Genomic DNA, 23270 nt, shown 5'->3' with positions numbered 1-23270 from the left:
TTTAGCTTATTTTCAACTTACCTAGGGTGTTGTGGAAGTCTGGAAGTCTATGGGTATCTGCTAGCATCCTACTAGATACCCATAGACTTCCAGTCATAGTGCTAATGTTAGCATTGGCTCACAAAACTACCTCTTAACTTCCTTCATACTGGAAACAGATACATAAAAATCATATCCACGAGTTCATCTGACTCTGGGGAAGTAGATAAAGGGCCTCATTGCCAAAATCCTGAAGTATCCCTTTAAATCTCAAAACTGTTGTTTTCCATAATTGTTATTGGTACAATTCTAAATCCCTGTTGGAACATCAAGTAAGCTGTATGAATATTCTCAGAACTGAAATAACATTTGAAAGTTTAGATCAAGTAACAATTTATTAACCAAGCAAATATAGTATCTTACATATACAGTACACAATGAGCACCAGGGGGCAACAAAAGGTAGCTTAATAAGAAATACATATTGAAGAAAAAAACACTATTAATGATATCCATGTCTTTAGACAGTAAATAGTGGGGTGTGTAACAACAGACCCTATACAAGTCAGCCTTAATGTTGAACTTAAACAGCTGTTGTGAAATCAATATGGTTAAGATAGTAGTGAATAAATATTAATATAAAAAGTGTAAATGTTAATATTAGACAAGCAATAAAACAATTACATGGAACGCTAGAGCCTTATGATCTACATATTTAGCAGGAAAGACAGGTACAATAGGAATAGGTTTTGTGTGATTCTCTGAAACTAATTACAAACGGAGAACAAAGGAACCAATTCCAATTGGCAAAATCACATTTACAATAGCAACTTTTGGTCAAAGACGTGGATTGGAGAACCAAAAGCGTCCTGAAATTGGATGGGAAGTCAACCAACATTATAGTAAAAGTTACTAGTGACCATAAATAATTGTGGGGCGATAGCCTCCACAATATAGTATGCATTGATTGAGGGTGTGTTCGTAAATTCATTTGGATAATTTACGATTTCAGAGCACTCTCCCTTGAGTGTGTCAGAGCGCACAATAACCCACGATTTTTTCATTGTTACAACTGTTGAATAACTGATGAATTTACGAACACGCAACACCCGTCGAATATGACAGTTGTCAGTAAAGGTGGGCAAAAAACGGAATTAAATTGTTGCTAGCAACACAGTTACAGTCACTAACGCTCTAGATACTTAGCTCTGCTAGGGCGAGTTAAATGGTCAGAGTGAGTTCGCTCATTTGTGTCTGGAAGTAGCTAGCAAGCTAACCAACTGCCGTTGTGAGACAGCTCTCACGTGCTCATTTCTTTACAATAACTACCAGCAAACAATGTGCTACCGTTTTTGTAGCATTTGTACAAGTTCTAACACCAGATCGGTTGTCATAAGAAATGTATGCAAACAAATCTAGGCTACTGTAGATAGATAGCTATATGGTGGTATTCAAGCTGTTAATCAATAAATGCAGTCACTTGTTAAATCCACTGATATGTCCCCATGGAGACATGGATTATGCATGTGTGCCATTCAGAGGGTGAATGGGCAAGACAAAGGATTTGTGCCTTTGAACAGAGTATGGTAGTAGGTACCAGGCGCACCGTTTTAAGTGTTTCAAGAACTGCAAGACTGCTGGGTTTTTCACAAATTGTCCACCACCCAAAGGACATCCAGCCAACTTGACACAACTGTGGGAAGCATTGGAGTCAACATGGGCTAGCATCCCTGTGAAACAATTGACACCTTGTAGAGTCCATGCCCAGACGAATTGAGGCTGTTCTGAGGGCAAAAGGGGGTGCAACTCAATATTAGGAAGGTGTTCCTAATGTTTTTTACACTTAGTGTAAGTGAGAAGTAGACATTGGTTTGAAGCCAAACCCATCAGCCATAACTCACGCTGCTTCGGGATTCTCCACACTTCTTTCAAAGAGTTTACTTGAATACTGCCAATGACTGGAATGAACTGCAAAAGTCACTGAAGCTGGAGACTTATATCTCCCTCACTAACTATAAGCATCAGCTGTCAGAGCAGCTTACGGATCACTGCACCTGTACACAGTCCATCTGTAAATAGCCCACCCAACTACCTCATCCCCATATTGTTATTTGTTTGCTCTTTTGCACACCAGTATCTCCACTTGCACATCATCATCTGCACATCGATCACTCCAGTGTCAATGCTAAATTTAAATGATTTCGCCACTATGGCCTATTTATTGCCTTACCTCCCTAATCTTACTACATTTGCACACACTGTATATAGTTTTTCTATTGTGTTATTGACTGTACATTTGTTTATCCCATGTGTAACTCTGCTGTTGTTTTTGTCGCACTGCCTTGCTTTATCTTGGCCAGGTCGCAGTTGTAAATGAGAAATTGTTCTCAACTGGCCTACCTGGTTAAATAAAGGTGAAATATATCTTCTTCTTTAAAAAAAAAATACTCCCAGTCACTTTGGGAGAAGGGTGGAAAATCAGAAATGCAGCCATAAGTGGGCCCTTTGCTATGATCTGAAAGTGTCACTGACTTTGCCCGGTGCAATAGGTGGACAGATTTTTCCCTTTCAGAACCTTCCAATGGTCCTAAAGCGCGCACTCTGCCCACTTGGCAAGCCTAATCTACAGTGCCTTGCGAAAGTATTCGGCCCCCTTGAACTTTGCGACCTTTTGCCACATTTCAGGCTTCAAACATAAAGATATAAAACTGTATTTTTTTGTGAAGAATCAACAACAAGTGGGACACAATCATGAAGTGGAACGACATTTATTGGATATTTCAAACTTTTTTAACAAATCAAAAACTGAAAAATTGGGCGTGCAAAATTATTCAGCCCCCTTAAGTTAATACTTTGTAGCGCTACCTTTTGCTGCGATTACAGCTGTAAGTCGCTTGGGGTATGTCTCTATCAGTTTTGCACATCGAGAGACTGAATTTTTTTTCCCATTCCTCCTTGCAAAACAGCTCGAGCTCAGTGAGGTTGGATGGAGAACAGCAGTTTTCAGTTCTTTCCACAGATTCTCGATTGGATTCAGGTCTGGACTTTGACTTGGCCATTCTAACACCTGGATATGTTGATTTTTGAACCATTCCATTGTAGATTTTGCTTTATGTTTTGGATCATTGTCTTGTTGGAAGACAAATCTCCGTCCCAGTCTCAGGTCTTTTGCAGACTCCATCAGGTTTTCTTCCAGAATGGTCCTGTATTTGGGTCCATCCATCTTCCCATCAATTTTAACCATCTTCCCTGTCCCTGCTGAAGAAAAGCAGGCCCAAACCATGATGCTGCCACCACCATGTTTGACAGTGGGGATATGGTGTTCAGGGTGATGAGCTGTGTTGCTTTTACGCCAAACATAACGTTTTGCATTGTTGCCAAAAAGTTCAATTTTGGTTTCATCTGACCAGAGCACCTTCTTCCACATGTTTGGTGTGTCTCCCAGGTGGCTTGTGGCAAACTTTAAACGACACTTTTTATGGATATCTTTAAGAAATGGCTTTCTTCTTGCCACTCTTCCATAAAGGCCAGATTTGTGCAATATACGACTGATTGTTGTCCTATGGACAGAGTCTCCCACCTCAGCTGTAGATCTCTGCAGTTCATCCAGAGTGATCATGGGCCTCTTGGCTGCATCTCTGATCAGTCTTCTCCTTGTATGAGCTGAAAGTTTAGAGGGACGGCCAGGTATTGGTAGATTTGCAGTGGTCTGATACTCCTTCCATTTCAATATTATCGCTTGCACAGTGCTCCTTGGGATGTTTAAAGCTTGGGAAATCTTTTTGTATCCAAATCCGGCTTTAAACTTCTTCACAACAGTATCTCGGACCTGCCTGGTGTGTTCCTTGTTCTTCATGATGCTCTCTGCGCTTTTAACGGACCTCTGAGACTATCACAGTGCAGGTGCATTTATACGGAGACTTGATTACACACAGGTGGATTGTATTTATCATCATTAGTCATTTAGGTCAACATTGGATCATTCAGAGATCCTCACTGAACTTCTGGAGAGAGTTTGCTGCACTGAAAGTAAAGGGGCTGAATAATTTTGCACGCCCAATTTTTCAGTTTTTGATTTGTTAAAAAAGTTTGAAATATCCAATAAATGTCGTTCCACTTCATGATTGTGTCCCACTTGTTGTTGATTCTTCACAAAAAAATACAGTTTTATATCTTTATGTTTGAAGCCTGAAATGTGGCAAAAGGTCGCAAAGTTCAAGGGGGCCGAATACTTTCGCAAGGCACTGTACAGCACCTTTTGACTAAAGCAACTCACCAGGACTGAGATGGCTCACTGGGTCATGGAGCTGTGGGAATCTGGCTTAGTAATGAAAATGAATGTCAGCTCTAGATGCAAATATCCACAAAAACTAGCATGATTGAAAGGAATGATAAAAACAGTGTTTTTGAAAAATATATAAAAACAACTACTGATACACCAGTAGCTAGGAATACTAGCTATCGTTAATAACATAAGTAAAATATCCATGATAATAATTTCAACCATGCTTCAAAATGCATGGATGTAGATAGTGTATGCTGTAGGCCATGCAGTGGAGGCTGCTGAGGGGAAGACGGCTCATAATAATAGTCGGAACGGAGTAAATGGAATGGCCAACACATGGAAACCATATGTTTGATGTATTTGATACCATTTCACTGATTCCGCTTCAGCCATTACGACGAGCCCGACCTCCCCAATTAAGATGCCACCAACTTCCTGTGATGCCATGTATTTATAATCCATTAAAAGTCACACAAATTTCAAATGGAATAACCCGCTAAATTCACAAGTTTGCTGGTCAGTTGTTAAACTCAAAACCTAACCTACACATATACATTAGCTACACATACAATGGTACACATTTTGTACATCTGGATCCAGATCCATTTGGTGAAGTATACCATTAGTGTGATCTAAAAGGTAAAGTTATCAGTTTAACGGTCTAGGTTTGCACAACTTTCATCTACAATGTTCAAAAAACTATTCACTGTAATTGGTACATGTAATCTATTAATGTTGAACATATATTTAGTGCTCATGCATAATATTTCACTATGTAGCCTAGATGCTACAGATAGGCCCACTAGTGGATTTGTTTCTCTCAATACATTAGAGTAACGCAATATTATTTTCAATTATATTTTATAATTTCTATGACTCCAAGTATTGATTCTCAATTTATTTTGCTAGGAAGTTAAAGTTAGCTAGCGCTAGTTGGCTGTACCTGTGCCAAAAGGTCCAGTATTTTTTATTCTCTACCTTGTTCACCAACTTATTTTTCGATGGGGAGCCAACATGTTTTCAGAACTTACTTCCATGACTGAACAAAACTCGTTTTCTCATGTCTCTCTCCTGTCCCTCTGCAGCAGACATGGTGAGCAATATGTTTGAAACATCAAATCGCAATAAAATCTAAGTATCGAATCGCAGTCCTTATAGAATCGTGAGAATCGCAATATATATACACATGTATATATATATATATAGTATTGGCACCAAAGTATTGTGATAAAATCATATTGTTTAGGTCCCTAGCAATTCCCAGGCCTAACGGATACATAGGTAGAAAAAAGTAGGTTGTGACATTATAAAAATGCTACATAATTATTGCTTTACAATGTCAGATCAGAGAGAGCAAAGATGGTCAGATTACATCAAAAGTGTTGAAACTAGTTCAAAGAAATCATAAGTACAGATAAACAGGAAGATCTTCTGGAAGTCCCAACGGCACCTTTGGTTTCTGTTGCATCCCTGGTTTATGTGTCCCTGGACTTTGTTTTTCATGGTCCATGTTTTGTTTGCCTGAAATATGCCTCCTGCACATTGTCATTAATGTGTTATGCACATAGTTTTTTACATCTTTCCATGTCCTGCCTTGTAGAACTGGTTCAGCTGCAATACATGCATCACATTCCGTTTTACCTGGAATCTTCATCAGTTTAGTGAAGTCTCCTAGCTGCCGCCTGACCGCAGCCTGAGCCTCATCACTCCATATCTTCTGCTTCCTTTGTGTTGTCACAGCAACAGGACCTGCCTCTAGTCTCTCGTCTTCACCCTGTGCAGGTACAGTCCTTGTTCCACCAACCTCTTCCTTAGCAATCTTTGCCGATTCTTTCTTTGTCCATTTTCTGGGGTCCACTCCTGTAAGGCCCTTCTTCCTTTTAATAGATTTTACTGTGTTGTGCACATAGTTTTTGATGTCTCTCCAAGTCCTGTCTCGTACAGCTGGTTCATTGTGGAGGCATACTTCACAGTCCCGTTTACCTGGAACCTTCATCATTGAGATAAAGTGTCCCAACTGACGCTTTACCGCAGCCTTAGCCGCATCACTCCACGGTCTCACAGGACTTGTCCTCACAGGAACTGTCCTGACAGGAAGTTTCTGCGTTGGAAGTGTCTGTGCATGAAGTGTTGGCGTAATAACTGTACGCGCTGGAAGTGTTTGTGCAGGATATGTTCCTGCAGGATATGACCTTGCAGGATTAGTCCCCGAAGCATATGATGTTGCAGGAGATGAGGCCATAAGGCCATAAGGACTTGCAGGATATAGTCTTGCATGATAAGTCCCTGCAGTATTTGTCCCTGCAACATATGAACCTGCTGGATCGGTCCCTGCAGGATGTGTCACGGTAGGATATGCTCTCGCAGAATCTGTCCCCGCAGAATATGACCTCGCAGAATGTGATCCTGAAGGATATGACTTCTCAGGATATGTCCCAGCATGATATGACCTTGAAGGCTGTGCCTCCACAGTATATGACTTCGCTGAATATGTCTCTGTAGGATATGATGACCCAGTAGGACATGTCTCGGTAGGATATGTCCTTCCAGTATCTGTCCCAGCTGGGTATGTCCCTGCAGAAGATGTCCCTATGAAATGAATAGAAACAGAAGAAAAGGATTCATGAACATGTGCCATTATCATATATTGTGAAGAGGAACAGAGCAAACACTATAGAGTAATAAGTTGCCAGCTTCTCAAAAAATGTAGGTCTAGTGAACATGTAAATGGCACAAAAAAACAGATTTTTCCACTGAATTTATAATTTAACCCCTTAAAACACAATGGACATCTTTCTCCAAATACCCTGTAAAGCAACTAACACTCACCATATGTAGGATAAACAACCCTTTCCTCAGATGGCCCTGGAATTACCACTGGAACCTGATCCATTGCAAGCAGCAATTTGCTGATTTCTGCTAGATGTGCTGCATTTTCAAAGAGCCTGTAGTACTCTTTATGGACCTGGGTGTCATGTCCCAATAACTTTGCCACCTGATCCAATTCACTTTCATTCAAGTTTAGTAGTTGGCAATGGATAGCAACCTCTTTCCTCACTGTTGCATGGATCAGACTTTCAGGATTCTTTGCATCACACTCATGTGCACACTTCCTCAGACAGTCAAACCCTCTGATGTAGCTTGCTGCATCTAGGCTACGTGCAAAGACATAAGGGTTATCCTTTGACACACCAACTTTGTCTCTGTTTGCAATAAGGATCTCAAGAGATGAGATCATCCTCTCCGTTAGTAGGACTGGCATTTTCCTACCATTTTTGCCTTCTATTTCCAACCTGGTTAATTTGTCGTCTCCAAGCTCCTGCTCCAGTCTTGAGAGGTTATTGAAAATGTCTGCACTAGCTGGAGCTTTCTTCCTGTTTGTGTACGTTTCCAACAGCATTTTCGCAACTTCCCCTGTCCTTTTTCTGTTGAAGAGAGCTATTTCTGCAAGAAGAGTTTCATTGAGCTTTTTCCAGACAGTGTTGGTGGGGTTCTCCAGCAATTCTTTCTTCGCTGTGTCCTCTGCAACCTTGAGAAACTTCTGAAGTTTGATCAAATCCTCAGTTAGTGAAGACACATCAACTTCATCACACATAGGAACAGCGCTGAGGGATAGACCGGAAAAACAGTTATTCCAATCGTTTTCAAGAAGTTCAATGAACCTTTTGGCTTGTTCCTCTGCCTCACGGTCCTCTGTCATACGACTCTCCCCAAAAGCTATTTCGGTAGCTCTTTTCAAGGAATAGCCAATCTTTAAAGCAAGAGATGGGGTCTTGTACCTGTCGGAGGCAGGGTCATGACCACTCATTTTCCTGGCAGCATGAACGGCCAATTTGAATTTGGATGGTACACATACTTCATGCAGATATTGAACACCACAGTCCATCTCATTTACAGCAAGTACAAATCTAGCCAATTCCCTCATTTTTGAACCAATGTAAGTGAACTGTGACTTGGCATGACCATGCTTTGCAGATAGTGCATTGCCATATTTACATATGAGGGGATCATTTTTGATGTGGCATGAGATGTCATCTTGATTCATATTGTGTATTATTTCTTCACATCCTCCAGTAGAATAGACAGGCAATGGAGCAAGTTGAGAGGACGCAGCCTGGATCCTCACTCTTTTTCCTCCCCTCGTTTCATCTTGTCCTTTTCTGGCATTACATGAGCTCTCATGCTTCCATAAATCAATTTTGGAGAAAAAAGCTAAGCAGTGTTGGCAGGGCAGGCAGTCACGCATAGAAACGCCATCGTTAGATGGTCTACAATTTCTCACAATTTCCCCATCTCCACTTTGAAGAACTTCAAAGTTGTGTTGATAGTTGCCTTTGTTACGGAGTTGGTCAAGCAACAGAGACCTGATTTTGGAGAGTTTTGGTAAGCTGATAGCATGACCAACAGCTGCTTCTTCTGCGTGCATCCTTTCTAAATGTCTTGCAATGTTGTGGTGTGGTTCATTGCAATACAGGCAGAAGTGCTTTTTATCCAATTTTCTTTTACCATCATCTGTCGTATCACATGCACTGACTGTCAATTTTGTGCTGGAACGTAGGCTTGACCTTGTGCCTTTCCGTGGCGCAAACTTCTTGAGGCGAGTTTTTTTAGCTTGTGCTGCTTTTTGGGGGGACGGCTCAGATTCACTATTATCGCAGGGGCTTTCTGCATTAGATGGAAGAGGATCTGAACCACTTGGGAGGTTTGAATCCAGTCTTTCTTCTTCTACCTCATCACCTGAACTGTTATCATCACTTGAACTGCTCTCTTCAGCACTATTTTTTATGTCACATAAAGCTCTCTCCATGTCATATAAAGTCTTCTCCACATCACTTGAAGTCTTCTCTTCATTGTGTAGAGGATTTCCTTTCTCGTGTAAAGGATTCTCTTCCTGGTGTTCCCCATCCATCGTTTAGGCTGCTACCATCTGCACCTACACAAAACACAGCATAGGTCAGGAGAAACCCATCATAAGCCTAGTACATGGTAATAATGTTGAATGGAAGTATCTCAGGTACAAGCTGTGCGTATGTGAAGAAATAGGAATATAGCCAACCACTGTTTAGGCGAGCAGGTTGATTACAAAGTAATCATAAGTGAGCTCTGCTCAGGGTTTCTGACCGAAAAGAAAAAAAATCCCTTTGCAAAATAATGCTTTTTATTAATTGATGGACAAATATGACAATCGTAAATACATTTGACAGTCATGCTTATTGGTCAATTTGCTAAATATTGTGGAATTAAATTGGGGCATGTGTATCTATTTTTTGCGGAATACCACTTGTCAGACAGCGCTTGAGCTACAGCTCACCAGCTCATTGTTGCTGGAGTGAAATATGTGCTTTTATAATAGCGCAACAATACGATAGCATTTTAAAAACAGTTTTGATGGCCACGATTAAAAAGAGCTACTATTTTTTTTATTCCCATTTGCCATGCAGAGGCAACGGTAGGCTACCAGCATGTCACCAACCACTTTGCAATGTGAGCTGGAGACATGCATTTTGGAAACATATACTTAACTGATGAAACCTGAACGTTTTACTTATGAGGCATGTCTTACATTGCTTCAATGTAGCCTAGGCTAAATCTGACCATAGAAACATGGAGGCAATGATTTCATAAAAACTTCCTCATATGCCAGTTGAAATCATGCATTTCTCTCCTGTTCTATTGGTTTTCATATCAACTTTCTTTCATTGTCCAGAAGCCAAAAGGCACAATCCTAGTCATGTACTGAACAGAATATGTACACAACATGTAAAGTGTATGTCCCATGTTTCATGAGCTGAAATAAAAAAAAATCACTGACATTTTCCATACGCACAAAAATCTTATATCTCTCAAATTCTGTACACAATTTTTACATCCCTGTTAGTAAGCATTTCTCCTATGCCAAACTAATCCATCCACCAGACAGGTGTAGCAGATCAAGAAGCTGATTAAACAGCATGATCATTACACAGGTGCATCTTGTGTTGGAGGACAATAAAAGGCCACTTTAAAATGTGCAGTTTTATTATCACACAACACAATGCCACAGATGTCTCAAGTTTTGAGGGAGTGTGCAATTGGCATGTAGACTGCAGGAATGTCCATCAGAGCTGTTGCCAGAAAATTGAACCATAATGTGGTTGCCAGATCAGGGTGCCAGATCATAATTACAAATAATTTGTAGACTGCAAATTGACTGCAATAAGCCCAAACAGATATAATATTTGACTAAAACAATCATTTTACACCTTGCTTACATTTGTATACGATCACATATACAGTGCATCGGAAAGTATTCAGAAACCTGGACTTTTTCCACATACTGTTACGTTACAGCCTTACTCTAAAACTGATTAAATTGTTTTCTCCACTCATCAATCTATACACAATACCCCATAATGACAAAGCAAAAACAGGTTTTTGCAAATATATTAAAAATAAAAACTTCAAAATTACATTTACATAAGTATTCAGGCCCTTTCAGACCCTTGGGTATGATGCTACAAGCTTGACACACCTGTATTTGGGGAGTTTTCCCCATTCTTCTCTGCAGATCCTCTCAAGCTCTGTCAGGTTGGATGGGGAGCGTCGCTGCACAGCTATTTTCAGGTCTCTCCAGAGATGTTTGATCGGGTTCAAGTCCAGGCTCTGGCTGGCCACTCAAGGACATTCAGAGACTTGACCCAAAGCCACTTCTGTGTTGTCTTGGCTGTGTGTTTAGGGTCGTTATCCTGTTGGAGGGTGAACCTTCGCCCCAGTGAGGTTCTGAGCGCTCTGGAGCAGGTTTTCATCAAAGATCTCTCTGTACTTTGCTCTGTTCCAATTCCCCTCGATCCTGTCTAGTCACCCAGTCCCTGCCGCTGAAAAACATCCCCACAGCATGATGCTGGCACCATCCCTATATTGAAGCATGGTGGTGGCAACATCATGCTGTGGGGATGTTTTTCAGCGGCAGGGACTGGGTGACTAGACTAGGTTTCCTATTCAAGCCAGAGTTCAATCTCAGTTTCATCAGATCAGAAAACCTTGTTTCTCAAGGTCTGAGAGTCCTTTAAGTGCCACCAAGTGGGCTGTCATGTGCTTTTTACTGAGGAGTGGCTTCCATCTGGCCACTCTACCATAAAGGCCTAATTGGTGGAGTGCAGAGATGGGTGTCCTTCTGGAAGAGGAACTCTGGAGCTCTGTCAGAGTGACCATCGGGGTCTTGGTCACCTCCCTGACCAAGGCCTGTCTCCCCCGATTGCTCTAGGAAGTCTTGGTGGTTCCAAACGTCTTCCATTTAAGAATGATGGAGGCCACTGTGTTCTTGCGGTACTTCGATGCTGCAGAAATGTTTTGGTACCCTTCCTCAGATCTGTGCCTCGACACGATCCTGTCTCGGCGCTCTACGGACAATTCCTTCGACCTCATGGCTTGGTTTCTGCTCTGACATGCACAGTCAACTGTTGGACCTTTTATAGACAGGTGTGTGCCTTTTTCAAATCTTTTCCAATTAATTGAATTTACCACAGGTGGACTCCAAACAAGTTGTCAAAAGTTTGGACACACCTACTTATTCAAGGGTTTTTCTTTATTTTTACTATTTTCTACATTGTAGAATAATAGTGAAGACATCAAAACAGCAAAGCACCATCACACCCCCTCCTCCATACTTCACAGTGGGAACCACACATGCAGAGATCATCCGTTCACCTACTCTGTGTCTCACAAAGACACGGCGGATGGAACCAAAACTCTTGATGATTCCATATGTGTTATTTCATAGTTTTGATGTCATCACTGTTATTCTATAATGTAGAAAATAGTCAAAATAAAGAAAAACCCTGGAATGACTAGGTGTATCCAAACTTTTGACTGGTTCTGAATGTAAATAAGGTATTTCTATTTTGTTTTCTAAGATATTTTCACAATTTTCTAAAAACCTGATTTCGCTTTGTCATTATTGGGTATTGTGTGTAGATTGATGAGGCAAAACATGTATTAAATCCATTGTAGAATAAGGCTGTAACGTAAACAAAATGTGGAAAAAGTCAAGGGGTCTAAATACTTTCCGAATGCACTGTATGTGAGGTCAACAGAGAGGTATATATTCTGGGTGATTTAAATAGTGACTGGCTTTCATCAGGCTGCCCACTCAAGAGAAAGTTTCAAACTGTAACTAGTGCCTGCAACCTGGTTCAGGTTCAGTCAACCTACCAGGGTAGTTGCAAACAGCACAGGAATAAAATCATCAACATGTATTGATCACATCTTTACAAATACTGCAGAAATATGCTTTAAAGCAGTATCCAAATCCATCAGATGTAGTGATCACAATATAGTAGCCATATCTAGGAAAACCAAAGTTCCAAAGGCTGGGCCTAATATAGTATATAAGAGGTCATACAATAGGTTTTGTAGTGATTCCTATGTTGTTGATGTAAATCATATTTGTTGGTCTATGGTGTAATGAGGAGCAACCAGATGCTGCACTCGAAACATTTATGAAATTGCTTATTCCAGTTAATAATAAGCATGCACCCATTAGGAAAATAACTGTAAAAACTGTTAATCCCTGTGGATTGATGAGGAATTGAAAAATTGTATGGTTGAGAGGAATGAGGCAAAAGGAATGGCTAATAAGTCTGGCTGCACAACCGATTGGCAAACACACTGCAAATTGAGAAATCATGCGAATAAACTGAATAAAAAGAAGAAACTGCACTATGAAAGCTTTGGATCACCTTAAATGAATTTTTTGGGGAAAAAGGCAAACTTGGTTACATCATTCATTGAATCAGATAGCTCATTCATCAAAAAAACGCACTAATATTGCCAATTACTTTAATGATTTTTTCACTGGAAAGATTAACCTGCATATTTAGCTAACTGAAATTAGTGAAACACATTTCCGTATTTCACTGAAAGAATAAACGTCTTGTTTTCGAGATGATAGTTTCCGGATTCGACCATATTAATGACCTAAGGCTCGTATTTCTGTGTGTTATTATGTTATAATTAAGTCTATGATTTGATAGAGCAGTCTGACTTAGCGGTGGTAGGCACCAGCAGGCTCATAAGCATTCAAACAGCACCTTCGTGCGTTTTGCCAGCAGCTCTTCGTTGTGTGTCAAGCATTGTGCTGTTTATGACTTCAAGCCTATCAACTCCAGAGACTAGGCTTGTGTAACCGATGTGAAATGGCTAGCTAGTTAGCAGGGTGCGCGCTAATAGCGTTTCAAACGTCACTCGCTCTGAGACTTGGAGTGGTTGTTCCCCTTGCTCTGCATGGGTAAAGCTGCTTCGAGTGTAGCTGTTGTTGTTGTGTTCCTGGTTCGAACCTAGGGAGGAGCGAGGAGAGGAACGGAAGCTATACTGTTACACTGGCAATACTAAAGTGCCTATAAGAACATCCAATAGCCAAAGGTACATGATATACAAATGGTATAGAGAGAAATAGTCCTATAATTTCTATAATAACTACAACCTAAAACTTCTTACCTGGGAATATTGAAGACTCATGTTAAAAGGAACCACCAGCTTTCATATGTTCTCATGTTCTGAGCAAGGAACTTAAATGTTAGCTTTCTTTCATGGCACATATTGCACTTTTACTTTCTTCTACAACACACTTTCTTCAACACTTTATTTTTGCATTATTTAAAACATGTTTCATTATTTATTTGAGGCTAAATTGATTTTATTGATGTATTATATTAAGTTAAAATAAGTGTTCATTCAGTATTGTTGTAATTGTCATTATTACAAATACTAAAGATGGGGCAGTAGTCAGCCCTCTTTGGAGGAATTGAGTGCCCATAGTAAACAGAAGAAAAATCTGTCATAAATTGCTAATATATGCATATAATAATAATAATTGAATAGAAAACACTCTAAAGCTTCTAAAACCGTTCAAATTATGTCTGTATGTAAAGCAGAACTCTCAGGGCAGCCATTCTCCCAAACTCTCTCTTGCCATCATGAAAGTTGGGCCAACTTTGACGTCATCGCCCCCACCCTTCCCAACCAGCTACAGATCTGGGAACAGTTCCTATCTCTTCAGCGCGATGTCCCCTTTCAGTGGGGCCTCTCATTGTGAGAATCGCACGCTCCCTCGAGTTTTGGCGGGCTGAAACCTCCGGGTCACGCGAAAATACATGTACTTTCATGCGCGCGTCTGGTCCGGAGCTCTCTTTCTTCCAGGATTGACCAAACGATTTCGGTTTGTCTGTTCGAGCTAAGGATTGTTTTGCATGTTTAGAACATGCTAAAGCTTGATTCTGCACTTAGTTTGACCAGTTTAGTCGACATATAATATGTAATTTTGGCTGCATTTCAACCGGAATTTGTCGCGTTTGATAACCTAAAGACACAGACTTGAAAACCAAACGCAGTTTTTGGTAAGTATAACTCCTTCCACGTCTTCTGATCGAAGAACATCAAAGGTAAGGGAATATTTATGTGTTAATTATGGGTTTCTGTGGACTCCGAGATAGAGGAGACATAATGCTAATTTCTGAGCGCCGTCTCATATTATAGCCCAGTGAACGAATTCTGTAACGTTAAAAATAAATGTAACATAGCGGTTGCATTAAGAAGAAGTGTATCTTTCTATCTATATGTAGAACATGTATATTTAGTCAAAGTTTATGATGTGTATTGCTTGTTATCTGCCGGAGCTATCATCATTTCTCCGGACATTTGAGTAGCATTTTGTGAACATGCCGTCATTGTAAACAGAGAATTATGGATCTAAATAGCATATTATTGAAAAAAACATAAATGTACTGTGTAACATGTCCTATTACTGTCATCTGATGAAGATTTTCAAAAGGTTAGTGAATTATTTTTCTTTTAATCGTGCGTTTGTTGATTGCATTTTTTGGCTATTCAAATTAGCTGTGTCTTTGGTGGTGGTTTGACATAAATATGTGCTATGTTTTCGCCGTAAAACATTTTTAAAAATCTGACTTGCTGGCTAGATGAACAAGGTGTTTATCTTTCATTTGAGCTATTGGACTTGTTAATGTGTGGAGGTTAAATATTTCTAAGAATATTTTTGCATTCCGTGCGCCACCGTTCCAGCTGAACGTGGGAGGGTTCGTTCCCAAAAGGGAACCCTACCCCGTCAACAGGTTAAAACCTCTTCATCCTACCCCTCACTTTTTCGAACATTCTGTTAAAAATCGCGCAACATTTCAGCGCCCTGCTACTCATGCCAGGAATATAGTATATGCATATGATTAGTATGTGTGGATAGAAAACACTCAGACGTTTATAAAACTGGTTAAATCACGGCTGTGACTATAACAGAACGTGCGTTTCATCGAAAAGCGCAGGAAAATCTGATCACTGAAAATGGGAAAATATATCCATGCGCCACTTGAACCCATTGTTAAACATGAACCACATTAAATGGAGCAGAGGTTGCAGTACCTACAGCTTCCACACGATGTCAACAGTCTTGTCATTTGCCTACGAATTGTTTCTTTGTCAAACAGACACGAGGCATCACATTTCTTCCGGTCTCCGACCGGATATTTTGGTGGAGATTTATCCGGACATCATTTCCAGAGGTACAGCTATAGAATATACATCGCCTTGTGATCAATTTGATCGCTTATTAACGTTTACTAATACCTAAAGTTGCATTACAAAGGTATTTCGAAGTGTTTTGTGAAAGTTTATCGTCGACTTTTTTAATTTTAAAAAATGACGTTACGTTATAAAACGCTATTTTTTCCTGGATCACACAGTCTTCATAGATCGATATCTAGGCTATATATGGACCGATTTAATCGAAAAAAAGACCCAATAGTGATGTTTATGGGACATCTAGGAGTGCCAACAAAGAAGATGGTCAAAGGTAATGAATGTTTTATATTTTATTTGTGCGTTTTGTGTAGCGCCGACTATGCTAATTATTTTGTTTACGTCCCCTGTGGGTCTTTTGGGGTGTTACATGCTATCAGATAATAGCTTCTCATGCTTTCGCCGAAAAGCATTTAAAAAATCTGACTTGTGGCCTGGATTCACGAGTGTAGCTTTAATTCGATACCCTGCATGTGTATTTTAATGAACGTTTGAGTTTTAACAAGTGCTATTAGCATGTAGCGTAGCACATTTGCATTTCCTGATGTCTAGATGGGACGTCTGCGTCTCAGGTAGGAGCAAGAGTTAACAAACAGATTACCGACCATTTTGAATCCCACCGTATCTTCTCTGCTATGCAATCTGGTTTCAGAGCTGGCCACGGGTGCACCTCAGCCACGCTCAAGGTCCTAAACGACATCATAACCGCCATCGATAAGAGACATTACTGTGCAGCCATATTCATCGACCTGGCCAAGGCTTTTGACTCTGTCAATCACAACATTCTTATTGGCAGACTCGACAGGGCTTGGTTTCTCAAATGATTGCCTAGCCTGGTTTACCAACTACTTCTCTGATAGAGTTCAGTGTGTCAAATCGGAGGGCCTGTTGTCCGGACCTCTGGCAGTCTCTATGGGTGTGCCACAGGGTTCAATTCTCAGGGCGACTCTTTTCTGTATACATCAATGATGTTGCTCTTGCTGCTGGTGATTCTCTGATCCACCTCTACGCAGACGACACCATTCTGTCTACTTCTGGCACCTCTTTGGATACTGTGTTAATGTTAACTAACCTCCAGACGAGCTTCAATGCCATACAACTCTCCTTCCGTGGAGTCCAACTGCAAGTAAAACTAAATGCATGCTATTCAATCAATCACTGCCCGCACCTGCTCGCCCGTCCAGCATCACTACTCTGGACGGCTCTGACTTAGAATACGTGGACAACTACAAATACCTGGGTGTCTGGTTAGACTGTAAACTCTCCTTCCAGACTCACATTAAGCATCTCCAATCCAAAATTAATTCTAGAATCGGCTTCCTGTATCGCAACAGAGCATCCTGCCAAACATACCCTCGTAAAACTGACCATCCTACCGATCCTCGACTTTGGTGATATCATCTATAAAATAGCCTCCAACACTCTACTCAACAAACTGGATGCAGTCTATCACAGTGCCATCCGTTTTGTCACCAAAGCCCCATACACTACACACCATTGCGACCTGTACGCTCTCGTTGGCTGGCCCTCGCTTCATACTCGTTGCCAAACCCACTGGCTACAGGTTATCTACAAGTCTCTGCTAGGTAAAGCCCCGCCTTATCTCAGCTCACTGGTCACCATAGCAGCACCCACTCGTAGCACGGGCTCCAGCAGATATATTTCACTGGTCATCCCCAAAGCCAACACCTACTTTGGCCGCCTTTCCTTCCAGTTCTCTGCTGCCAATGACTGGAACGAATTGCAAAAATCACTGAAGTTGGAGACTTAGATCTCCCTCACTTAACTTCAAGCATCAGCTGTCAGAGCAGTTTACCAATCGCTGCAGCTGTAAATAGCCCAACCAACTGCCTACCTCATCCCCATATGTTGTTTTTTTTCTTCTCTTTTGCACACCAGTATTCCTACTTGCATATCCTCATCCACACATTATCACTCCAATTGCTAAATTGTAATTATTTTGCCACTATGGCATATTTATTGCCTTACCTCCTTACATCATTTGCACGCACTCTATACAGATTTTCTATTGTGTTATTTATTATGTTTGTTTATTCCATGTGTAACTCTGTGTTGTCGTTTTGTCGCACTGCTTTGCTTTAACTTGGCCAGGACGCAGTTGTAAATTAGAACTTCTCAACTGGCCGACCTGGTTAAATAAAGGTGAAATAAAATAAAAGCACCCAAGCTAACTAGCTAATGTTGGCTAGCTTGCTAGCTATTTCCAGACACAATTGAGAGAACACCCCACTCTGACCATTTTACTCGCCCTCGTAAATGCATCAGTCATTCTGCGCTCTGGCACACTCAGACGAGAGTGCTCTGAAATCGGAGTAGATAGCCAGAATTAACTATGTCCTTTGAGAACGCACCTCGACTACACCACTTAGCTAAGAATGACGTGAATAATCAAGTCAATAAACGTTGGGCAGTTAGATTATAGTTAATATACTGCCTGGCAAGCTCGATGTATTAATAGTCAACTAACGTTAGGTAACGAGCTAAACACCGGTACATACTGATGTAATGCTAATCAGTTCGTAAGGATAGTGTAGCTAACAAATTGTCAGCCAACGTAACCTATATGAAAAGTCATTACATTGCACAACATGTTCTTAACATTTGTCATAATTAGTTTAAATAATTAATTTGTTTAAGCATTGAATTTGTATCCGCTCTCGTCGGATTTCATCAGCATATTTTCCGCCATTTTCTTAAAATCTGAAAACGATGTGAAGTCACGCCCATTTTCTGAAGAGAAGTGGGGGGTGCTATACCACAGATAGAACAATGAGACAGATCTTTACTGGATGTATAAATGTGACGCATCTGCTTGGCGTTCCCACTTCGGCTATACTGTTAGCTACATATCTACCACCTGACCTGTTTTGAGTCAGTGGTTTGTTTCAATAAAATAGCTGACAGACCAAAACACTCATATTTATTCTCAGTATAAGTATTTTTTACAACGCTAATACAAACCTGAGGGGGTAAATGAACCATTTTAAAAAAGGGCTAAAATAACACCCCCACCACCACTCCATTCCGTCAGCAAGCAGCACTGCCTCACGTCCGACATTAGAGAGCGAGCGAAACAATGCGAGAACAGGGGAATGTCACAGGTAGAACAATAAGGGTTAGTTGTAAAAATATTTGGTAATATAGTAACCTCCCACCGCAGGCCAGAAAAGGAGATAAACAAATGTTGACTTCATAATACAGCGACTCGAGGGAGCTAACACCTAAGCACGTGTTGTAACGTTGACTAATTAACCGTAAAATTGGAATAAACGTCTATGACGTTCTTACCGGAGGAGTAGAGCTTGAAACGATATAGCTAGCGCCACTGTTGTGCCCTGAGATAAATCGAGGATAGCATGCGCCCAGGGTTGCCAGATCAAGGCACATTTTCTAGCCCAATGACCACTCAAAACCCACATAAAAGGCATAAAACTAGCCCCAAAACAGCAAGAGGGGAGTTGCCATATCTATACAATAAACACTTTCCCCATAACGTTATCGAGACAATTAAGAAGGAATAATATAGTAACGACGTTGGAAGCAAAATTCGGGTTTCAAAATAATAATTATTGCAAGCTATATGACATTGCTTAATTATAATAATAGCAGTCAAACGAGTTAAATCGACATCCATAAATGGAAAATGATCTGGTGAGTTTATAAAGGGGGCAATTATATTTGATTTTGCCACATATTCAAATTCCTTTATTATGGCATAAGGCACAAGGGGTATGGTATATGGCCAATATACCACGGCTAAGGGCTGTTTTTTACTCACGGTGCAATGTGGAGTGCCTGGATTCAGCCGTTAGTCATGGTATATTGGCCATATACCACATATCCCCGGGGGGCCTTATTGCTATTATAAACTGGTTACCACTGTAATTAGAACAGTAATAGGTATACCAAGGCTTTCAGCCAATCAGCATTCAGGGCTCAAACCAGGTTTATAAATGTAAAGTTAGAGTGATGAAAGTTGGACTGAGGATCTCAATCTCTGAGCAAGAAACACCTGGATGAACATAAAAAACGAATGTTAGTCTATTTTCTGGCAATTGTGCTGCCATGTCTCAGATGTTAAGCCTACAAACCGTTATAAATGGCCCATTTTCGAGATTGACTGGTAGCTACAGGTAGCCTATAGCCCCTGATAGGCCTACATGTAAATTCTGATAGTTTACAGTAGCCTAGACAAGATGTAGGCAAGATATAAAGTGAACGATTTAGCAGCTTGCTTAGTTCAAATTAACAGACACATTTATTAATGAATTTTGCGATAAGAAATGCTTGTTTCCCAAATAGCCTGCTGCAACAGGGGTCATAATTTAAATCACTGAATATTAATAAAATGTATATTAACTGAATATGCTTGTCATCAACAGTCAGTGGTTATTTAAAAAAAAAAGTTTTGTTGTAGTCTACCAGTAGCCTAATCTGACTACTGTTACCGTCAATTTAATTTGTTCATAATAACACAAGGCAACACGTTCACCAGCTCCAGGTAGGATACACAAGTGGCACAATTTGATTCGTAATGACTCCAGTGATATCTTAATTTCAACATATTTATTGTATCTAATGGTTGCCTACAATGGCATATTCATTAATAGTCTACTTGATGGCTAACAGAGGCAAATGTATATTTTTACAAATGACTTTTCCTCATAAAATGAACCACGCGAGAGAGTTCCATAACTTCCATTTCAAATTCACTCGGGAAACCCCCGAGAACCAAGAACTGAGCATGCATAAAGCACTTTGCTTGATACCGTTTTCTTTAAGCAGTCATAGATAATGCACTTTAAACCACCCCCGAATTTATATAATGCGCCCAAAGTCGTTTTCCAGTGTTTTGTTTCCATTACTTCTTGATGTGTCTCAGTTCTAGCGTATTGCTATGTTTTATGGAAAAAGAGTTGGAAATAGGTGTCTCCATTATGACAATCTAAATAGCCTACCAACAACTGGTAAGAAGTTGTCACAACGTGAACACGTGCAGCTCTCCTCTTGCTCACGTGACTCAGCCAAGAACTGTTGTGTTCTCTCAACACACCCCCACCCCCCGCCTTCCCCACCGCTCACTCACTCCCTCCCTCAGCAACAGCCTGCCTCAGTTAGCGGTCAGTGACATGTATATTTTTTAAGAGAAATGCCATGGCAGCCGCGGTACAATTTATAAATAGCCCCAAAACCCGCGGCCAATACCTTTTCAACCGCAACATCGTTGTCAAAGTAGCCAAAATGCAGGAAAACCACGAACGTGGCAACGCTGCATGCGCCCCAAAGTAGAGACGTTGTCTTAGATGGGATTTACCAGGGGTTGGCATCCAACGTCAATGGTGCATTACTGCCTCCTATTGTGCTGGAGTGTGGGCCAGAGACCGTGGTGTTTTCTCAATTAGATTTGTTCAACTACTGCGTCCTTCCTCAGACCTTTTTTCGAAAATGTCTAAGGAGAGGGAATGTGGACGAACATGCTATTGTAAGAAAGGTTAAACTAGGCAGGTGGCCTAGTGGTTAGAGTGTTGGACTAGTAACCGGAAGGTTGCAAAATCGAATCTCCGAGCTGACAAGGTAAAAATCTGCCGTTCGGCCCCTTGAACAAGGTAGTTAAACCCACTGTTCCTAGGCCGTTATTGAAAATAAGAATTTGTTCTTAACTAACTTGTCTCGTTAAATAAAGGTAAAAAAATCATCAGTGGCGACCCGTCATGTGGGCCCCACCTATTTAGCAAAAATAAACAGTATATCTTATTTTGTGCTCGAAAATCAAGCCCCTTGGGTGCTGCCATAGATTTACATTAAAAGTGCCAATCGAAGAAGGCTCAAGGTTATTGGCCACAGATAAAATGACAAATCACGTTATATCTACTGTAGCTTTGATTGGGCTGATCATGTCAACATCATACTTTCAAAATCTTAGCTAGCAAGCTAGACAAGCAGTCATCATGAATCAATACAACAATCTACTGGCAAATCCTTGTCATATGAAGAGCAATTATAGATTAAAACGTATTGGTGCTCATCGGCCATTGGACATAAACATTACACAAGTTGTAAATCGCAAATTCAACAATGAGTGGTTTGAAAGGAGTCAGTGGCTAACTGCAAGCGTTGCAAAGCTATCACTAGCCTGCTATTCAGTGGAGTGGGTGTGGGGTCCAAGTCTGGGTTTAAGGGTCTCTTTTCCAAGCTTAAAACGCTAAACATTCACATCCAACACCATAGGTCAGAAAATGTTGAATACATTGGCCATGCTGTCAATCCAGCATGATTTCTGCCACATTCAAAACAACTGGAAACATAGAACTGGGAATCTCAGACTTCAGTGAGTTCCAGTTGGGAACTTGGAAAACAATCTGGGAAAATACGTATTGAACAGTCATCCAACTCAGAATTCCAAGTCGGAAACTCTGGCCTCTTTCTAGAGCTCCGACCTGAAGATCACTGACGTCATGATTCAACCTAGTTTTTTTTCAGAGTTCCCAGTTGTCTTGAAAGCACCATAAAGCCAGAGAATGCGAGACTTGGATGACAAAATTTGCCCACAAGAAGGATCTGAGCACAGCACACCAAGGTGGGTCCAAAAATGTATTGTATGCTGCTGCATAAATGTAATATGTCTTAATCAAAATTAGTGCCTCGTCGTTCCCTTATGCTATAGTTTGTACATCTCAATTGTTAGATGAAACCAGATTTGTTTAAACAAGTCAGTCATATCAGCTATGGTTTTTTAAAAGGCAGTAAATGAGTCTGAGTGAACTGTTTTGTTGCCAGACAAGGCCCCACTGATAGCCAACAGCTTTATGTAGGGCTTAACAGTTTGTGGGTACCGTTTGTCACCGTTACAGTGCAATTCATGTATTGATTAGTCTTGTGGCTTTGCATCTATGTTTTTTGTTTTCCCCACCAAGCTACATGCTAAAATCGCCACTTAACATAACCCTTACCATTTTACATTTCAACTTCAAATTGGGTAGGGGCATCCAAAGGATCCCAGATAACACAAAGCATATGAAATGACTCTCCTCCAAACACAAAAGGTGGAATGCCAAAATAAATGTATAAAGTGATAAAAATAAACTTAGCTAGTTGTGCAAGACTTTGTGTAGATGCAATTTTTAAACGTTTGCATTATTTTCTCCTTTGAGAAAACAATGCCTGATTCAAAGGGTGTGTGGCAGATTTCAAAACTCTTCCGGGAAGGACTGATAGGATACGCTTGTGCCTCTGTGCCTACATTTGACAGATCTTCAGAATAAACTACAGATATGGGTATCCTTTGGTGAATTTCACTGTTTTACTAAGTTGCCAGTTCACAGCAGTTCACAAATGGGGAAATAATTTGAACGATGTGGCTATTAAGGCAGAAGGAATCATATCAAATGAATTCCTACATCTTATAAAACAAGGATGGCAAT

The 23270-nt window shown here is 40.6% G+C and overlaps 1 protein-coding gene across 2 annotated transcripts; it reads right to left on the bottom strand.

Moving 5' to 3' along the window:
• Nucleotides 1-4108: 4108 nt before the first annotated feature.
• Nucleotides 4109-19225, bottom strand: LOC109869147 (uncharacterized). 2 transcript variants are annotated; one of them, XM_020459061.2, is made up of 3 exons: nucleotides 19138-19225; nucleotides 7093-9196; nucleotides 4109-6852 (listed from the first exon to the last, which is right to left on the bottom strand). In XM_020459061.2, the coding sequence occupies exons 2-3, from the start codon at nucleotides 9170-9172 to the stop codon at nucleotides 5666-5668; spliced, it is 3267 nt and encodes a 1088-aa protein (XP_020314650.2). In that variant the 5' UTR covers nucleotides 9173-9196; nucleotides 19138-19225; the 3' UTR covers nucleotides 4109-5665. The 2 variants fall into 2 exon arrangements, with proteins under 2 accessions (XP_020314650.2, XP_020314659.2); XM_020459070.2 differs by lacking the exon at nucleotides 19138-19225 and adding an exon at nucleotides 18811-19125.
• Between the last annotated feature and the right edge of the window lie 4045 nt (nucleotides 19226-23270).

The sequence above is a fragment of the Oncorhynchus kisutch genome, linkage group LG2, assembly GCF_002021735.2.
Source record: "Oncorhynchus kisutch isolate 150728-3 linkage group LG2, Okis_V2, whole genome shotgun sequence".
NCBI lineage: Eukaryota > Metazoa > Chordata > Actinopteri > Salmoniformes > Salmonidae > Oncorhynchus > Oncorhynchus kisutch.
The sequence above is the reverse complement of the archived record's forward strand: the minus strand, read 5'-3'. Positions and strand labels throughout refer to the sequence as shown.

Excerpts from the sequence above, each read along its gene's own strand:
- LOC109869147 (XM_020459061.2), bottom strand. The coding sequence starts at position 9,172 with ATGGATGGGGAACACCAGGAAGAGAATCCTTTACACGAGAAAGGAAAT. Across the intron at positions 6,853-7,092 it reads GGTTGTTTATCCTACATATG|GGACATCTTCTGCAGGGACA; the intron begins GTGAGTGTTAGT and ends TTCATTTCATAG.